Source organism: Cornus florida, unplaced genomic scaffold (genome assembly GCF_030987335.1).
Source record: "Cornus florida cultivar Cherokee Brave unplaced genomic scaffold, ASM3098733v1 CherokeeBrave_3.0.0_Hap2_Chr02, whole genome shotgun sequence".
Lineage (NCBI taxonomy): Eukaryota > Viridiplantae > Streptophyta > Magnoliopsida > Cornales > Cornaceae > Cornus > Cornus florida.
In genome coordinates, this window is record NW_026775572.1 from 11,312,345 (window position 1) to 11,328,907 (window position 16,563).

General features: G+C 36.2%; 3 protein-coding genes across 3 annotated transcripts; 2 read left to right on the forward strand and 1 right to left on the reverse strand.

Annotated features, from left to right (window-relative positions):
• Nucleotides 1-5,066: 5,066 nt before the first annotated feature.
• On the reverse strand, nucleotides 5,067-8,547 carry LOC132295640 (uncharacterized). Its single transcript, XM_059793945.1, has 3 exons — nucleotides 7,600-8,547; nucleotides 5,849-6,394; nucleotides 5,067-5,195 (listed from the first exon to the last, which is right to left on the reverse strand). The coding sequence occupies exons 1-3, from the start codon at nucleotides 8,473-8,475 to the stop codon at nucleotides 5,067-5,069; spliced, it is 1,551 nt and encodes a 516-aa protein (XP_059649928.1). The 5' UTR covers nucleotides 8,476-8,547.
• Nucleotides 8,548-12,757: 4,210 nt separating this feature from the next.
• On the forward strand, nucleotides 12,758-13,777 carry LOC132295641 (uncharacterized). Its single transcript, XM_059793946.1, has one exon. The coding sequence runs from the start codon at nucleotides 12,758-12,760 to the stop codon at nucleotides 13,775-13,777; it is 1,020 nt and encodes a 339-aa protein (XP_059649929.1).
• A 351-nt stretch (nucleotides 13,778-14,128) lies between these two features.
• On the forward strand, nucleotides 14,129-14,539 carry LOC132295642 (uncharacterized). Its single transcript, XM_059793947.1, has one exon. It carries the CDS (start codon nucleotides 14,129-14,131, stop codon nucleotides 14,537-14,539), a length of 411 nt encoding a protein of 136 aa, XP_059649930.1.
• Nucleotides 14,540-16,563: the final 2,024 nt, after the last annotated feature.

The window sequence follows — 16,563 nt, forward strand, 5'->3', positions numbered from 1 at the left end:
TTTTTTTTTTTTCTTTTGGCCATGAATCTTAAGATCTTGATTTCCTCCTTCAATCCTTGGTAATTTTGGAAGCCGTTTGTGGCTATTCGAAGCTTACGACGAGAACTACGAGTTGATCGGAACTAATCTCAATTTGATCATCATTTGAGGGACTTCTAAATTCTAGGGTTGAGGAAGAAATTTGGGGCTTTTCATTGCTTTTGAGGTAGGGGTCCCTAATCCACACAATCTTGCACCTTATTGAGTTGATTTTACTTGGTTTATGTCCTAATATGTTAATTTGTGTTGATTATCTTTTAAAATAACTAGAATTGTGTGGATGAAACATATGATTATGTGAAATAATTAAATTGATATGAAAAGCATGCTTTACTTTAATTGATTGCCTTGAAAATAACATGATTGTTGTGCTAGAAAATATAAGACTATATGTGTTAATGAATTTAGGTGAAAAGCATGCGTAAATGTTAATTTACATGCCTATGATGTCTACTAACCTTCTAGATGTTGTTATGAAAGAGCATGTTAAATTGTGTAGTATGAATTTCTTTTATGCTCATATTATTAGAGAAAAATGTGACATGCATTCCATGGCATTGGGCATGAATAAAAAGGGCAAGTGTTTGAATAAAAATAAAAAGGGGATTTTGGGAAGAAATTTTATGAAAGTGGTTTTGAGAAACCCGATCGCCGCAGAGTCACTAAAGGGCTGGTGTGTTAATATAGCCTAGGGGGAACTAGGAAGATTGCCCTAGTGTGGTTGAGCTAGGCCCAAAATGACACTGTGGGGGTACCAAAGGTCAGGGACAGTAGCTAATCCTTCTCTCGTGTCGCTGCGGAGTCACCAAAGGGCGGGTTATATTGACAGTTTATGAAGTGACGGATGTTTTTCTGAAAATGGGGAGTGACATGCATGGCACGACATTTAATTGTTTTGAACTTGAGATTAATATTGTATTTTTACCCGGCTTTACATGACCCTAATTCCTATTGTCCTATTCATTGTTTGGATTCACGGGATTACAAGGGGTGTGTCTTAGGCACCACCTACTAAGCAATTGCTCACCCCTTTTTATTTAATATTTTTCAGGATACGGAAAAGAAATAGCGGACGACAATCCACCCTTGCCGTAGCTTGGAGTAGAAAAAAAAAATGTTTCTTTTTGCTATCTTTTGTAATTGGGCCTAATTTTGTAAACGTGATGACTTAAAATGTATTATTTTATAGTATGTGATGTATTTAGGCTCATTTTGTGTATGGCCATTAAGGAAATGTAATTAAGTTTTAACCACACTAAATCCTGTATTTTATGTAACGTGCTGTAAATTACGTTAATAATGTGGTTGTTGTTATAGTAATTAGATGTTAAAATGTATTTAACTATATACGTGAGTATAGTGATGTGGGTGGTTGGCTTCCAAAGTTGGTGTATCTCGGTTTCTTTCAGACAGTGGTAATTTGGGTGAGGATAACCCAACCAGTCGACGTAAAATCCCATACGTCGACCAAATGACCTGAACCAGTCGACGTGAACTTCCCCAAACGTCGACCGGTATCTTGGCAGTAGACTTTTCCACTGTACACGTCTCTAACTAGTTGACGTGAACTTCCCCACATGTCGACCAGTATCCTGGCAGTGAACAATATCACTATGCATAACCCCAGTTGATGTGTAATGAATACACATTGACCGGTTCCTGTTTCATATATTTTTCATTTAGTTTCCAATTATAATTACTTTATGACCCAATAAAATGCAATAATTATATTTTAATAATTGAAAAGACTATATTGCCCCGGATTTTATTTTATTTATTAAGTGATACGAGTAAATGACTTTTATGTCCTTTGAGTCTCAAACCATTTGAATTGTGACAAATTACTATCTTGTCCTTTTTGGACTTTAATTTATAAAATTTAATATGAAAGGTTCGTATTACCCTTGGATGATCAAGGGTCAGGCAAGGACCCGTTTAATGATCCGAATCCGGTAGATTTTGGTCGTTACAACTACCAACACTTGACAGCAAGTCAATGTCCCTTCATCGCAACTTATATGCCCTGTGTGAATCGTCCCCATAATCTCATGATCATATGTTCTCTCAATGCAATTTCATCTCTCCCATATTGAGATTTATTCAAGACAAGTGCATGCTCCATACTCTATCCCATTATTGGGATTCTTTGGTTTCTTGATTGAGTATCAGATGCAAGGCAAACACGCCACTCAACTTATATCTCTCTCCTCTGTGGTAATCATTCATGGGAGGAATGAAATGATCGCATCTTCAAGGGCAATAAATCCTCCCAGCGGGCTGTTTCTTCAATTCTTCAACTAATGCTTTTAAAGATAGCAATGCTTTAAGAAGAATATTTAAAGACTGGAATTTTCCCCCCTCTTGCTGCAGACCCCCTCCATGTCCACCATATTGAGGGTCAGAATCGGAATCCTCCACCAACTACTTTAATCCTAATTGTTATGGCCAGTTTCGAGATTAGTTTCAGATAACCGTAATTAACGGCTATGATTTAGTTCGTTAATTTAGGATATTTGTTAATAGGCCGTGTATGGTCCAAGGTCGAGTTATGGCAATTAGGCCTGTTTGGTTTTTTTGTTTTGCTCTATATGGGCTTGTTTTGGCCGAAGGGAGCATATGTATTTTATCTTTATTTATATACTTAATTTTTCAAAAAAAAAAAAAAACAATACTTTTATGGTTGTTGATATTGGCGCTCCACAAGCATCCTAAAGCACTCTACAAATTTTTTCTATCAAATGAAATTACTAAAAAGTCCTTAGGCCACACAATATTTGATTGCTATATCTTTCAATCTGGTAATTGCCCTTTTTTATATTTAAGAAATTTTTCTCACATGCTATCTATTGAGATTTTGCATGAAATTTTTTATTTTTTTCCCTTCGGTAAAGGTAAGTTAAAGAGAGGGTTTGTTCTAATCTAATCGTCTCTAAAAAAATTAATGGTATGGACTTTAATTAATTTCAACAAATTGAGAAAGATAAATTGAGATCGAAAATCAAATTGAAGAAATCAAAATCAGGCGAGTTTGTAGCCTTCGAAGGGCTCCTTGAAATTCGCCAAAATTCTACTTCCCCAATCGGCAACCGCATCATTGAAGAGACCGTTTACCAAATTTGGCGTTGGTTATGAAGGAGAGAACCCGACCAAATTTTGGATTCTACAAGATGTACATATATCACATATACACTATATGAGTAGTAATCTCTTGTTCTCCATGGATCAAGAAAATTTTTCCGCACTTTCTATAGTAACCATTAGATTAAATCTAATTGTCACATTACAAACCCACTTATATGTTTTCCTTTTAATACAAAACCACTATCATTATTTCTAGTTTTCAAATTTAATATTTGCCAATACAATTAATTATAACAATAAAAGTTAAGTACAAAAAAAATAAAAACAATGATAGTATAATAATAGCAGTATTAAAGAAAATATTAAGAAAAACAACTCATTTAGAAAATAATAGCATGTTTTGTTGTGTATCTACTCATTACGTCAATAAATTAATTTTTGTTATTGTGGTAGAACTAGAAAAAATATAGTGTGCGATTTATTATGACAGATGAGTAATTGGAATATGTTTACATCTAGTTAGAATTTGTGAAAAAAAGTTAGAGAAAAATATATTGAATTTTTAATATTTAAATAACATGCATTTAGGGAGGTATACAATAATTTAAGCTGTAATCTATTAATTTTTTTATGAGTGAAGTGTAGTGCAAATCACAGATTACATTAGTTTGATCAAGTAGATTTTATTTTTAATTTTTTATTATTTTTTAGTCGATGTTTCATTGTTTTGTATGTCAATAGTGTAATTTTTAATTTCTTTTTTACACTCAAACAGATAATGTCAACTTTAGTATCAGGTCATGGATGCAATTTTCTAACACTTATAAATTTTTTTTATAGAAAAAAAAAAATTTTCAATTAATGGTAAGACGTGATTTCAAGAGGTGAAGAGATTTCTATTTTTATTTTATTAGTAGTTACTTTTTATTGTTATAATTAATTGTATCGATAAATATTAAATTTGGAAACTAGAACTAGTAATAGTGATTTTGTATTAAAAGGAAAGTTATAGGTAGGTTTAGAATGTGACCATTAGATTTAATCTAATGTTACTATAAAAAGTACGGAAAAATTTTCTTACTCTATGAGGAGCAAGAGATCAGTATTCTACACACATATATATATATATGTATATATATATAAGGGGATGTGGAGTTGTCTGGTATGTAGTTGGTGATCTTGAGAAACTTGAAGAAAAAATTGAGATGCAGCCATGGTGAAAGAGCGGTGGTTTTTAGGATTTTAGTATACGTGTGCATCGCGAATATCAACGGCCTACTTTTATTTGTGTTATATATTTAAAAATAAATTAAATGTGTCAAGATGAGTTTGAGCACCTTTGTGAAATCAGAGGCCTGTCCATATTAATGTCCATATTGGATAACTATAATTTTCTATTATAATTTGAAAAATATATCTTTTTATGTTGTCTAAAAGCTTAAAATGTTGAATTGAAAAAATTATTTTCTTCAAATTTCACTAATTGTTACCCAATCAAATTGATCCTTAAGTTTTTCATCTTTCATGCAGAGAAGTTTCTTTCTTTCTTTTTTTTTTCTTTCCCCCAAAATTTAAGTCGAGAAGTTGATTGTTCATCTATCAGTATTTTTTTAATTTTTATTATTATTGGCAAGACTCAAAAATAGAAAACAAAGAGTTTTCCAAAAGCTGAGAAGTTGATTTACCATTTATGGGTCTGTTTTTGTTGGCAAGACTCAAAAATAAAAAAGAAAGTTAAATAAAAAAGAAAACAATCAAACAAAAAGGAAAAGAAGAATCGGGAGGGATGAAATGCAAAATTTCATATTTACACAGACACAATGCGACGAGGAGCCGGCTGCTTCTTTCTCCTTATTGCTTAATTTTCAATGCGTACAAATACAATCCGATCCCACGTCGCACCTTGATGGGTCAACCTGACTTGAAGAAATGTAGATTCCGTTCATCTACGGTGGTGTAACTGACTCTCCTTGATTGCATCCTCTAATTTTGACTTGTACGATGATGTCCACTCCTTCTGTAACATTGAGTCCTTTTCTGCCATTGGCTATCTCACAACATTGTCTACGCGGTGACTGCACATTCAATTATCATTCAAGAACATGTTAGTAACTCCATAGGTTTCCAGACATTAAGTTACAAAAAAATCACATATTAAATTGATCTTGGTCACGTAATGTCATAATTTAAGCTGTCTAATTTAAGCAACCAACGAGCAAGTGGCCTAACGATACCATATTCTTATTTTTCGAATGAGTTAAAGAGTTCGAACCTCGGTAGAGGTATATGTGTGAGAGTTATATTTAATGGTAAATAAGGTAATTATAATTGTACATCATTAATATTATTATTATTATTATTTACCTCACACATCGACTTTATCCTTAAAAATTAACCTTCAACCATCTATTTTGAAAAATAAATTTTTTTTCACCAAGTTACAAGTCTTTGGTTTACAATTCTCCATTGAATTGAGAAAATAAGCATATACTTTCAAAGTAATAATCTAAATTTATGGGCTTGGGCCTCTATTTGGGCTTGTTGTTAGCCTTGTTTAGGCTTAGGCCTTTTCTTCCCATTTCAAGGGCTTGTATATTTTTCTTTTCATTTATACAATTATTGACACACTTTATTATTTACCTTTCAATAATAATAATAAAAATAATACTAGTAATAATCTACGTTCATAAAATTGAGAGAGAGTGTTAAATAAGGTTAGATTTCTGACCTTCTTCCACATTCCAAGGTCAAACTTTGGCGCGGAGACGTGGAAGTATTGAACAGGCAATGTGGGGATATAATCATTCCGGTCACAATTGTTAGCTGGATCAGCCACATACCTCTTGTACCTGCTCACGCTCTCGCCTCTCTCACCCTTCTCAACCCCATCCAGGTAAAAGATAATCGGCCGTTTACACGGGTCGGGACTCAGGACTCGGGTATTAAACGTGAATGGCTCTCTACTCCAGCTCCTCCATGACACAAAAGTTTGGAATGGTGTTTCCAACCCCTTTGCCGTCTCCAGGTAAGGGTAGAGCTGTACAGTATAACCCCAAGACACCGAAACCGACCAGTTTTTATGCAAGTTATAGCCGAAACTGTGCTGCAGGGTCCTACCCGGATCCATTTCGTATGCCCGGAACAGCATTTTGAGGGATTCTATCTGGTTCAGTCCCGGAAACACAGGTTGCAAGTAGTCTAAGTGGTGGAGAGACACCAGTGGCGCCACCGGGTGTGCCGCTAATAATCCATACGGGTCTCCTCGAATGTCAAGCTGTCATTAATTATTTAAAATGCATGTTCAGTTGAATATAACATTATGGAGGGAGTAATATATATGAGTGCTTCTGCCAGGAATATATATATATATATATATATATATATATATATATATATATATATATATGAGTGCAAATTTTATTGTAATTTCAGTAGAAACAAGCATAGAAAAGTGATTCTCAGAACAAAAATTAAATCAAATAATCAAAAACAAAAACAACTAAACTGATGTGATGATATCATGTTTGAACTATATGGATTATCTAGTGATTAAAAAAAAAAAAATCTCTAAATCTTTTTTCTTGGGATAAAATTACTCTTATAAAAACAAATAAATAAAATAAAAGATAAACTAACCAATAAATAGACTGACGTGGCTCCTGCATAACGCAATGCCATTCATATTTACTGGTAATTTCCCTAATGTACTGATTAGATATTTTATATTTAATTTTTTACTTTTTCAACAAAGATGGGACGATACTGGATTTACCATAAATACCTTTTGAGAAAATCGTTAAATTAAGTTTTCTTTTACTTAGTATATTAATACAAAGTATATATTATGTTAAGCCTCGAATCATTTCAAGGGAATTTAATAACACTCTTTTATTTTTTTACTTTAGAGATAATGCTTTAATTGCATACGCAATTAATGTGTAAGAGAATTACATACTATTTCAAAACATATATACTATTAAACAAATATTAATAGGTAAGATAAATCAAACATAATTAACGTATTAAAACTATAGATAAAGTAGAGACCACATTTATGTGGCCTCTTCTCTCATTGGGGCTTTAGTGGATCCAAAGAGGTTGATATATATATATATATATATATATACATTTCCTAATTAAAAATTTATTTTAAGAAAGAATGGTCTAGATATAATAATACAAGTTAGTTGTGACACATCATTTCTTATGATGAACATAGAGAGTTGTTTCTGACAACTAATATAATTTTCGTAGCAATAAGATGGCTGGCAATAATATGCAGATGTTGAAATGAAACTTAGTAACATAATTTCAAAATTTTGAAAATTTGGACTCATTGAATATAATCACTTAAAGTCTGTGTTAGTATAAAATAAATATAATACTCTATTACCCTTAATTATCTTTACTACACCAGGTTGATTAGGACGATGAGTTATCAGTAAAGAGAATGTTAAACAAATTAAAGGGAGGTGGTACCTGATGGAAACCAAGCTCCTTGGTAAGTGGTACCCCGATCTCACTCATGCAACCTTGAATCTTCTGATCAGAGCCGTAGAACGATGCGTACCGATTAATGCATCCATCTAAAACCCTAACCAGCTCCGCCGCCAACGGATAACTAATGGCGAAACCACCACCACCATAGGCCATGTTGTACGAGTGTATCACATCTTGCTCCACACTCTCCGAATTCCCTCCAATATAATACATCTCATTATGATTATATTTGGACAACACTGTCACCAAATTCTCCAAAAAAAACACAGTATCATCATCACCCAACACAAACCACCTCACATTCTCCAACCCCAGCTCAAAACTTTCCTTCACAATCCTCGCAATCCGAATAGCCGCCCGAGACCCGTACCAGCACGAGTACTTGAAGCTGGACGTGTCGTTGGACACTTTATACGGCAGAGACGTGTCCGGCCACGCGGTGCCGGTGGCGGGCTTCTCGTCCAGCCACACGAACCCACGAGTCACGTTCGGTCTCCACCATAGCTCAGAGTATTGTTTCCGTTTCTGCCACGTCTTGGCCGAGCCTCCCAGCCCGAACAGAATGTGCGAAATGTTGGTCGATTCTGGTGGTTGTTGTGGGGCTAATTGAAGATCGTTGTTGTTGTTGATCTTTGAGCCTCGCATGAACATTTGATGACATTCTGAACATGCGAGCCATTTTGAACGGTTGGAGACGACGGAGAGAGAAACAATCGAAATCCAAGCGATGATGCAAAGAGCTATAAAGCCCTTCATGAAGGACGAGAAAATGTCTGGGATTTTAATGGCTGAAAATGTCCAGGGTGGTTTGAAATGGTCTTGAAAAGTGGTTTTTTCTGGGGTGGTTTGAGACATGTTTGGATGATGATCCTAATCTCTTCTTCTTCTTCTTGTTTTTTTCTGTTAGAGAAGAAAGTGAGGCTGACCCACCCACCCCTCAGAAACTGGGATGGGGCTCAGAGACGTGTTTGTTGTGTTTGTGTTTCAATAGAAATCAAATTCTGAAAATAACACTACTATTTTCACGCCTTGATTGAACCGAAGCCGTTTTAGGACCTTAAATTTATGAGGCAGTTTCTATAACATGTGTTCACGTATATGTATGTATGTATCTATTTATGATGGCAGTTTCTATTTTAAAAGGGCAGTATGTGTGTATATAATAACTATATACATAAATTTCAGGATATATTAATCAGTTTTACTAAATATAACTACTAGTATTGATTTTGTAAGTTGGCCGTTCTGGTATTTTTATGTCTGTCCATAGACGTGTGGAGAGTAAAGAAGAATCGAGTGTTATTTTAAATATATATATAACTATAAACTATTCAAGACATAGGTATTTTGATATCTGTCCCATAGTAATTTGTTTTTGGTTTTTGATGTCGTGCGGTGAGGTTGGAATTTGAGGGCCGGTGCAAGAAATATTGTGGGCTTCACTAGTGGGCCTCACACGCCCTCTTTCTTTTTGGCTTCTTCTTCCTAATTCGGTTCCAATTTTACAAATGTATGGTTGGGGTGATAAAGTTTGACACAGCTCGAACACAACACAAATTAAATGAATTTGAGTTAATTTTAAACGAGTTCAGGTTATAAACAGATCGATATGATTAATCCATTTACTTAATCGTGTCGTATTTGAATTGAGTGGTTTAACCCGTGTAATCCATTTATACTCGTTTAACTATATGCGTTATAAGTAAATTTCTATTTAAGTTCCAAAATAACTATCTAAACTTGTATCTTATAATTTATTATTTTATAGATTAAAGATTATTTAGTAATTTGGTTGGATTGAAACTTATAATTTAAATAATAAAATATTTGATTTTATTAAACAGTTAATTAAACAGACGCAACTAGTTTAACAAACAGGTCGGGTTAGTGTTGAGAGTTTCTGACACAATTATTAAACGGGTCGTGTTCGAATTGACCTATTTATTATAATATCCCTATATCAACACAACACGATTACGACGAACACGAATTGCCACCCCTAATTGATGATATAATTAAAAAAAAAAAAAAAAAAACAGACAAATACTATCGATGAAGATGAGGCTCCATTTTTGGTATCTATGTCTGTCCCTCCTAATAAAGATTTTTATATGTATATCTGTCATTATTAATTTGAATTTTGTTTATATCAGACCATTAATTTGAATTTGAATTTGAATTTCCCTGTCAAAGCATCTATAGACCTAAATCTAATGATAATTAAAGAATGTGTCTCTTTCAAATTTTATTCATTTATGTCCAATCTAGTAGTAAGAAATTAAGAATGTGTCTCTTCCAAATTTTATTCATATGTGTCCAATCTAGTAGTTGTCGGAGCTTAGGACTGAGAGGCCTTGCTCAAATGTATAAGGCCCAAAACCTAACACTAAAATAAGGCTTAAAGTCCACTGTTTTCAAAACAATGCCCAAAGCCCAACACTAAAACAGGGGCTCTATAAAAAATGTGGGAGAGAGTCCAAATAAAAAGCCCAAAAGTAAGGCAAACCAAGCAGGGCTACCCATCGCCCCCATTGACTTGAGCGGCCCATATAACTACCATCTGGTCGTCTCTACATATAAGCTCCTTTTTTTAATTAAATATATTCCTCCTAATTATGGAATAGCAGTGTACTCGGTGCATCAGTTACATCATAATCATTTCTGTACAATGCGCATGAACATGTGCATTCTATGCACAGGTACGGATAACTCTGATGACCCGGTATATGTACAAGTCGCCAAACACATCGAATATATTCTCTTAATTATCGATCTATTTCTAAGCCAAAATTTTCATCCTAAGGTGTTACTTCTAGTGCTTATCCCTCTAGTCTATGAAGAGTATTGGATTAGGGTTTTATCAACTTCAAATATATGCCCGTACTCCTTTCAATCCAAAAAATTTACATTAACCTTTACTATTTTCAAGACATGTATAATGAATTTTTTATTCTTTTTGATTAAAAAAAAAAAAAAGGAAATATTTTAATGGACTCACCCAACTTCATTTCATCGCATGAACCAAAATTATCAATGCCTACAGAATTAGGATTCTACTAATTTTTATATGATTCTATAGTATTCCAAAAAAAAAAAAAAACTCTGTAATAATTCAAATTCCAATTGTAAAGTTATTAAAGTTGATGAACGGTCTTGCTTTATGAATTCAAATTAAATATGGTAGTACTTTGATCTAAAAGTGTCATTTCAATTCCGAAAATTCATATATATATATACACACACATATTGTGATGTGTATGTGATGCATAATGTTTATCTTTTTCTGTATATTCAAATTTATGCAACTGATTGAATAGAAATTAGCTGACATATAAATTGACTGTCAAAACAATTATAAACAATTATCCCGCAGTATCCAACAAAAATACTAGAATATTTTTCTTGGAAATCTTCGTTACCTTATCAATACAAAATGTAATTACTTAATACCATAAACAGATAAACCCAAGAATATCTCCCATTCCCTTGCTCAATTCAATAAAACTACAACATCTGATGGACCATGTGCCACCAGACCTGTCACTCAATTCCCTATGAAATTCACTCACATTTCTCTGCAGCTCATCAGATCTTGCTAGCTGTGTTTTAATCAAGATGATCCAACTCAACTACCCTAATCAACTAGAGATGTAGAACTTAATTCTTCAAGACCAACGCAAACAATCTCACTAATTTCTGAATGGCCTTATACATGAAACTCTCGTCATTGCAGATTTGAGAAAGTTTAAATGTACGCAGTCTTGTAGAAAGGCTATTTTCGATCTCATTTTCTTTCAAAGATTCAATCATATAGCGAATATAATTGACCTATCATAACAATTAACTTAGACATGGTAGTGAGATACCACCTCTCCCTTTCTCTTAATCACTAGGCAATCATTGTTTTTTTTTTTTTTTTTTTTTTTTTTTTTTGAAAGGTATCACCAGGCAATCTTGATCAATTGATAACTTTTATTGGAATATATATGCCGGGTGACTGATTGTAACGTGAATTTCCTTAATATATAGATCTTTAAATCCTGAACAATTTCAAGCAATTATCTTTGTTATATTATTATTATTATTTGAATGTTTTCAGGTTTGGCATAATTTATTTATTAGGTTAATTAGGTTAAGCATAGATTATGATAACCCCTTCTTGTATAAGAGCATTGAGAAATATAGTTCCTCAATTAATCAACGACTTGCAGACGGTTCTAGATAACACAAGAAATTTCAAATTAATTTCCAACCTTATTTTTTGAACCTTTTTCTTTTTTTTCTCTTTATTTTTATGGTATAAGGGATCCTCTCCTTGAGAATCTCTCTACTGGGCTTCGTAGAGCTCAATCATGTGGTGCGCCTAGTTTCAGTCACATCATCCTCTTCCACTACCTTCATGTTGATTTTTTTTTTCCCCCTTCGTATAGAATCGAAATTGCAAGTGGTAGAATTGAATAAAAGGATGATGTGACTGAGGATTGATCCCCTACGGAGTCCAGTATATAGTGTGGAGGGAAAAATCTCCCTCTAATAAGAGCAATCCATATCATCATAAATATAACTTTATCTTCAATAAATGTCAAAGCCCATTTCGTCAGAAGCTCAAGTTGAGTTGGTCATTAGCCCAAAACCACCGCTATCTATCTACGGGCTTTACTAAAGCTCGAATCAAGACGCCAGCAGTCATGTGTACCAAGTTAGATGCGGCCCAAATCCATTTAAAGAAGGAACCGATCCTACAAGGAAAAGGATTCATCAAAGGAATAAGTTCTGTGTAAGGAAAATCCGGAAATAGAAGAATTATAAAGAGAAAAGAATTCTATGTGTAAAGAAATTGATATATGGAAAGAATTAGAGGACAAGCAACGCGAGTCCTACCATAATTCTTCTAACTTTTATATATAAATAGAGGCCCAGACCTCCAATAAAGAGATCCAAGCAATTCTACGCTTCTCTAGATACTGTTCTTATTTATTTTTACTGTTCTTGAGGGTGTTGTATTATTTTTCTCAATTGTTATTGGTTGAGTAGAATTTTGCACTTACACTTTGGCGCCGTCTGTAGGAATCGTGTGCAAATATATTCCCATTCTTGTTTTTGTTTCACAAGTGAATCCTGTAGCTAACCGTCCAGAATGTTGAACGGAGGATCTTCAGCAGATCAACAGACGAAGTTGATGCAAAAGATGCGTGAAGAGTTTCTGCACCAATTTGACGTACTTCGTCAGGCAAACGAAGCAAGCGTGGCTCAGATCGCCTTGCTTCAACAGCAGAATAACGCTCTACAAACGACGCTGGCTCAGTTGGCACCACCGCCACCAGTGGGTGACACAGCAGCACCCCCTAGTCAAAATATTCCTCCGATTACTGGACTTCCACCTGATGGGGTTCCACCTAATAAGGCACGACCCAATGAGGTTCAGCCGAATGAGGTTCAGCAACGGAAGGCAAGATCCGAGGCTGCGGCTTCAAATAAAGTCCCTCGTCGCACGCAAGATAATCAGGTCGAATCCAGCCATAAGCTTACGGTGTGGTCCAATGGAATCCCAGATGGTGTAGGTGTTCAGGATGCTTTTGACGAAAAGAGACTCCTAAAGATTCAAAAACCTGCCGAGATGGCTAGAGAACACAAAAATTCTTTGATCAAAACTCCTTTCACTGACGATATGTATCTGGTAGAGAGGCCCAAGAAATTCACCATGCCTTCTTTCACCCAGTTTGATGGAACAGGGGATCCTTCTCGGCACCTAGATCATTATGCTCAAAAGATGGCTTTGGATGATCTTAATGACCCTTGGATGTGTAGAGTTTTTCCTACCAGTTTGACAAGAGCAGCACTAGAGTGGTTCAGGAATAGACCGCATAAATCCATCTCGGATTACGTAACTCTATGCACCATGTTCCTGGCACAGTATTGCGGAAATAAAAAGCAAAAGAAAAGCATTGCCAGCCTCTTCACCGTAAGGCAGAAAAGGGGGGAAACATTGCAGGATTTCTTATCAAGATTCAACATGGAGGCATCAGAAATAGCGAATTGTCATCCCGCAACTGCTATAGAGACATTTAAACTCGCAATGACTCAGGGGACGAAGTTCCACACTTCCCTAGTCAAGTATTCTCCTCCCAACATGCAGACTTTAAATGCCAGAGCCTAGATCTACATTTAGCTTGAGGAAAATATAGCCCACCGAGCGCAACACGCTACCCTCGTGACAGTGGAAAACAAGCCTCGAGAAAGAATCCCAACTTCAAAGATTCAAAAAAGCCAACGTTCCTCAACGCCAGTCACCCAGGCACCTGAAAAAAGGTAAAGGGTAGAGGAATGATTTACACCTCTCCGAACTACCTTGGCTCGGCTCTTCCAAGAGAATAAGACGAAGTTCACAACTCCGCAGCCAATAAAGTAACCCCTAGAGCAAAGGGACAAAAGTAAGCATTGTGCTCATCATCGAGATTATGGGCATTCAACCAACGATTGCCGATCCCTCAGGCGACAGGTGGAGAATATGATCGCCAGAGGTGAGTTGACGGATTACCTCAAGACAAAGGAGCATGCAAAGCCCTGCGAGGTCTATCCCCATAAGGTAGAAGTTACGCAAGTAAAAGTTATCCATGCAATACATGGCAGGTCTGAAGATGATCAAGAGTCCGAGGAGGTGTACAGGTCCAGATTGAGGGTGACCCACAAGCTCAGGAAAATATCCTCAGTCAATGCTATCAATTCTGGTAGCATTAGTATTAGATTCGGAGATGGCGACCTACCCAGAGTGCAACTCCCCCACAAGGATCCATTGGTCATCAGTCTTTTAGTGGCCAATTGTATGATCAGAAGGGTTTTGGTAGATCCAGGAAGAAGCGCTAACATAATCACAAAGATGGTCTTTGATCAGTTAGAGATCACGTCATCATCTATTTGACCTACCTCCAGCCCGTTGATGGGATTCGAAGGCACAAGAGTAGATCCCCTTGGAGTAATAGACTTGTCCGTAACCGCGGCAAAGAGGACTCTGAAGGAGAACTTTGTTTTAACAAAGATCCATCATTCTTACAATCTCATCATGGGAAGAGGTTGGATACATCGGATGGGAGGAGTTCCGTCCACCCTCCACCAGATGATGCGGTGCTTATCTCCGGACGGGAAAGAAGTAATTAATCTGTGGGGCGATCAAGTCGCAGCGAAGGAATGCTATATGCTGACATAGGTTGAGGCGAAGAGGATGTCGACTCAACAGCAACCAGGTGAGGCTTCCAAAACTGGACCCAAATAGCAATTACAGAGCCCACTGCCCAAGTATCTTAAGGGAAATGAGGAAGAGGAAATTACGAAGCCCACCGAGGAAACCCTCGAAGCCGTGGAAGTTATCTTCGGCGACCCTTAGAAGGTTACTTATCTAGGCTCTTCTTCCACGACCAAAGAAAATGAGGCATTAATTGATGTTATCCAGAGCAATGCAGATGCCTTTGCATGGGATCACTCGGACATGGTAGGAATCGATCCCACAGTTTCTTGCCATAGCCTGAAGGTGGATCCGGAGTTCAAACTGGTCAAGCAGAAACACCGAAGGTTTGCCCCTGAAAGCAATCGCATTATAGCTGAAGAAGTAAACAAATTATTGCAAGCAGGTTTCATTCGAGAAGTACAATATCCGCAGTGGTTGTTGAACGTGGTAGTCGTACAAAAGAAGAATGGAAAGTGGAGGGTTTGTGTAGATTATACCAACCTCAACAAAGCCTGCCCTAAAGACAGCTACCCTCTGCCCAAGATAGACCAGATGGTTGATGCTACCACCGGCTATGAGAGGTTGACATTCCTAGATGCATACTCGAGATACAATCAGATTCCTATGGACCCTGAAGATGAAGAAAAAACGGCTTTTATTACAGAAAAGGGGACTTATTGTTACAGGGTCATGCCCTTCGGACTGAAGAATGCTGGAGTTACTTATCAACACTTTGTCAACAAGATATTCGATAATCTGTTGGGAAAGACAGTTGAAGCATATATAGATGACATGGTGGTTAAAAGTGTGAAGAAAGAAGATCATTCGAAGCATCTACAGGAAGTTTTCAATACTTTGAAGAAGTATAACATGAAGTTGAATCCATCTAACTGCTCCTTCGCGGTATCATCAGGTCAATTCCTCGGCCACATAGTGAATAAAAGAGGGATAGAGGTAAGTCCGACTCAGGCTAAAGCCCTCATCCAGAATCAGGAACCAAAAAATCGCAAGGAGGTGCAGGTACTTACTGGTCGGATCGCAGCACTCAACCGGTTTATATCCCGATTGTCAGATAAGTGCAAACCATTCTTCGATACTATACGATCCAAGAATAAAGATATATGGGACCTCAGCAGTAGGAGGCCCTCAGTCGGTTGAAAGGTTACATGGCTGAACCACCTGTGATACCCCTCGGATCCGAGACAATGGTTGATTAGGCCCAGGTCCAAACCCGAGGGAATATCAAACAATTAAAGTATTTTAAAACGAACACAGATGACAAAAAGAACAATAGAGATAGAATAAAACTGAAAGAAACATTAATTATAAAATCCTCCATGTATAACTAAAAATTGAAACTCCAATCCTTCAAAACTTCAAGGTTACAACTTAGGAATCCACTGATGGACCCCTAACCAAAAGTTCAACTGAAACTGAAAACTGAAAATAGATAATGCTAGAAATATCGAGAGAAGTCCTACGTAATCAGATGAAGGTGAGACTATCCTCGATAAGCACGATCAAGCTCTAAAGCTGGAACCGTCCTGTACCTGAAAAGAATAATGAAGGAGTGGGTCAGACCCACGAGCAAGTTCTAATCTAACTACAATCCATACAGTGACCCGATACGCAGATACACCGTAGACACCTCACAATATCTATCTAGTCCATACGTATAAATATATCCACACTAAGGGACATTCACTAGTCTATAATAGGGG

What these genes read in the sequence shown, in the direction of transcription:
- LOC132295641 (XM_059793946.1), top strand. Translation starts at nt 12,758, where the DNA reads ATGTTGAACGGAGGATCTTCAGCAGATCAACAGACGAAGTTGATGCAA.
- LOC132295640 (XM_059793945.1), bottom strand. Translation starts at nt 8,475, where the DNA reads ATGTCTCAAACCACCCCAGAAAAAACCACTTTTCAAGACCATTTCAAA. An exon ending in AGGAGCTTGGTTTCCATCAG is followed by an intron (nt 6,395 to 7,599) that starts GTACCACCTCCC and finishes AATTAATGACAG; the next exon opens with CTTGACATTCGAGGAGACCC. An exon ending in ACCTTGGAATGTGGAAGAAG is followed by an intron (nt 5,196 to 5,848) that starts GTCAGAAATCTA and finishes TTGAATGTGCAG; the next exon opens with TCACCGCGTAGACAATGTTG.
- LOC132295642 (XM_059793947.1), top strand. Translation starts at nt 14,129, where the DNA reads ATGATCGCCAGAGGTGAGTTGACGGATTACCTCAAGACAAAGGAGCAT.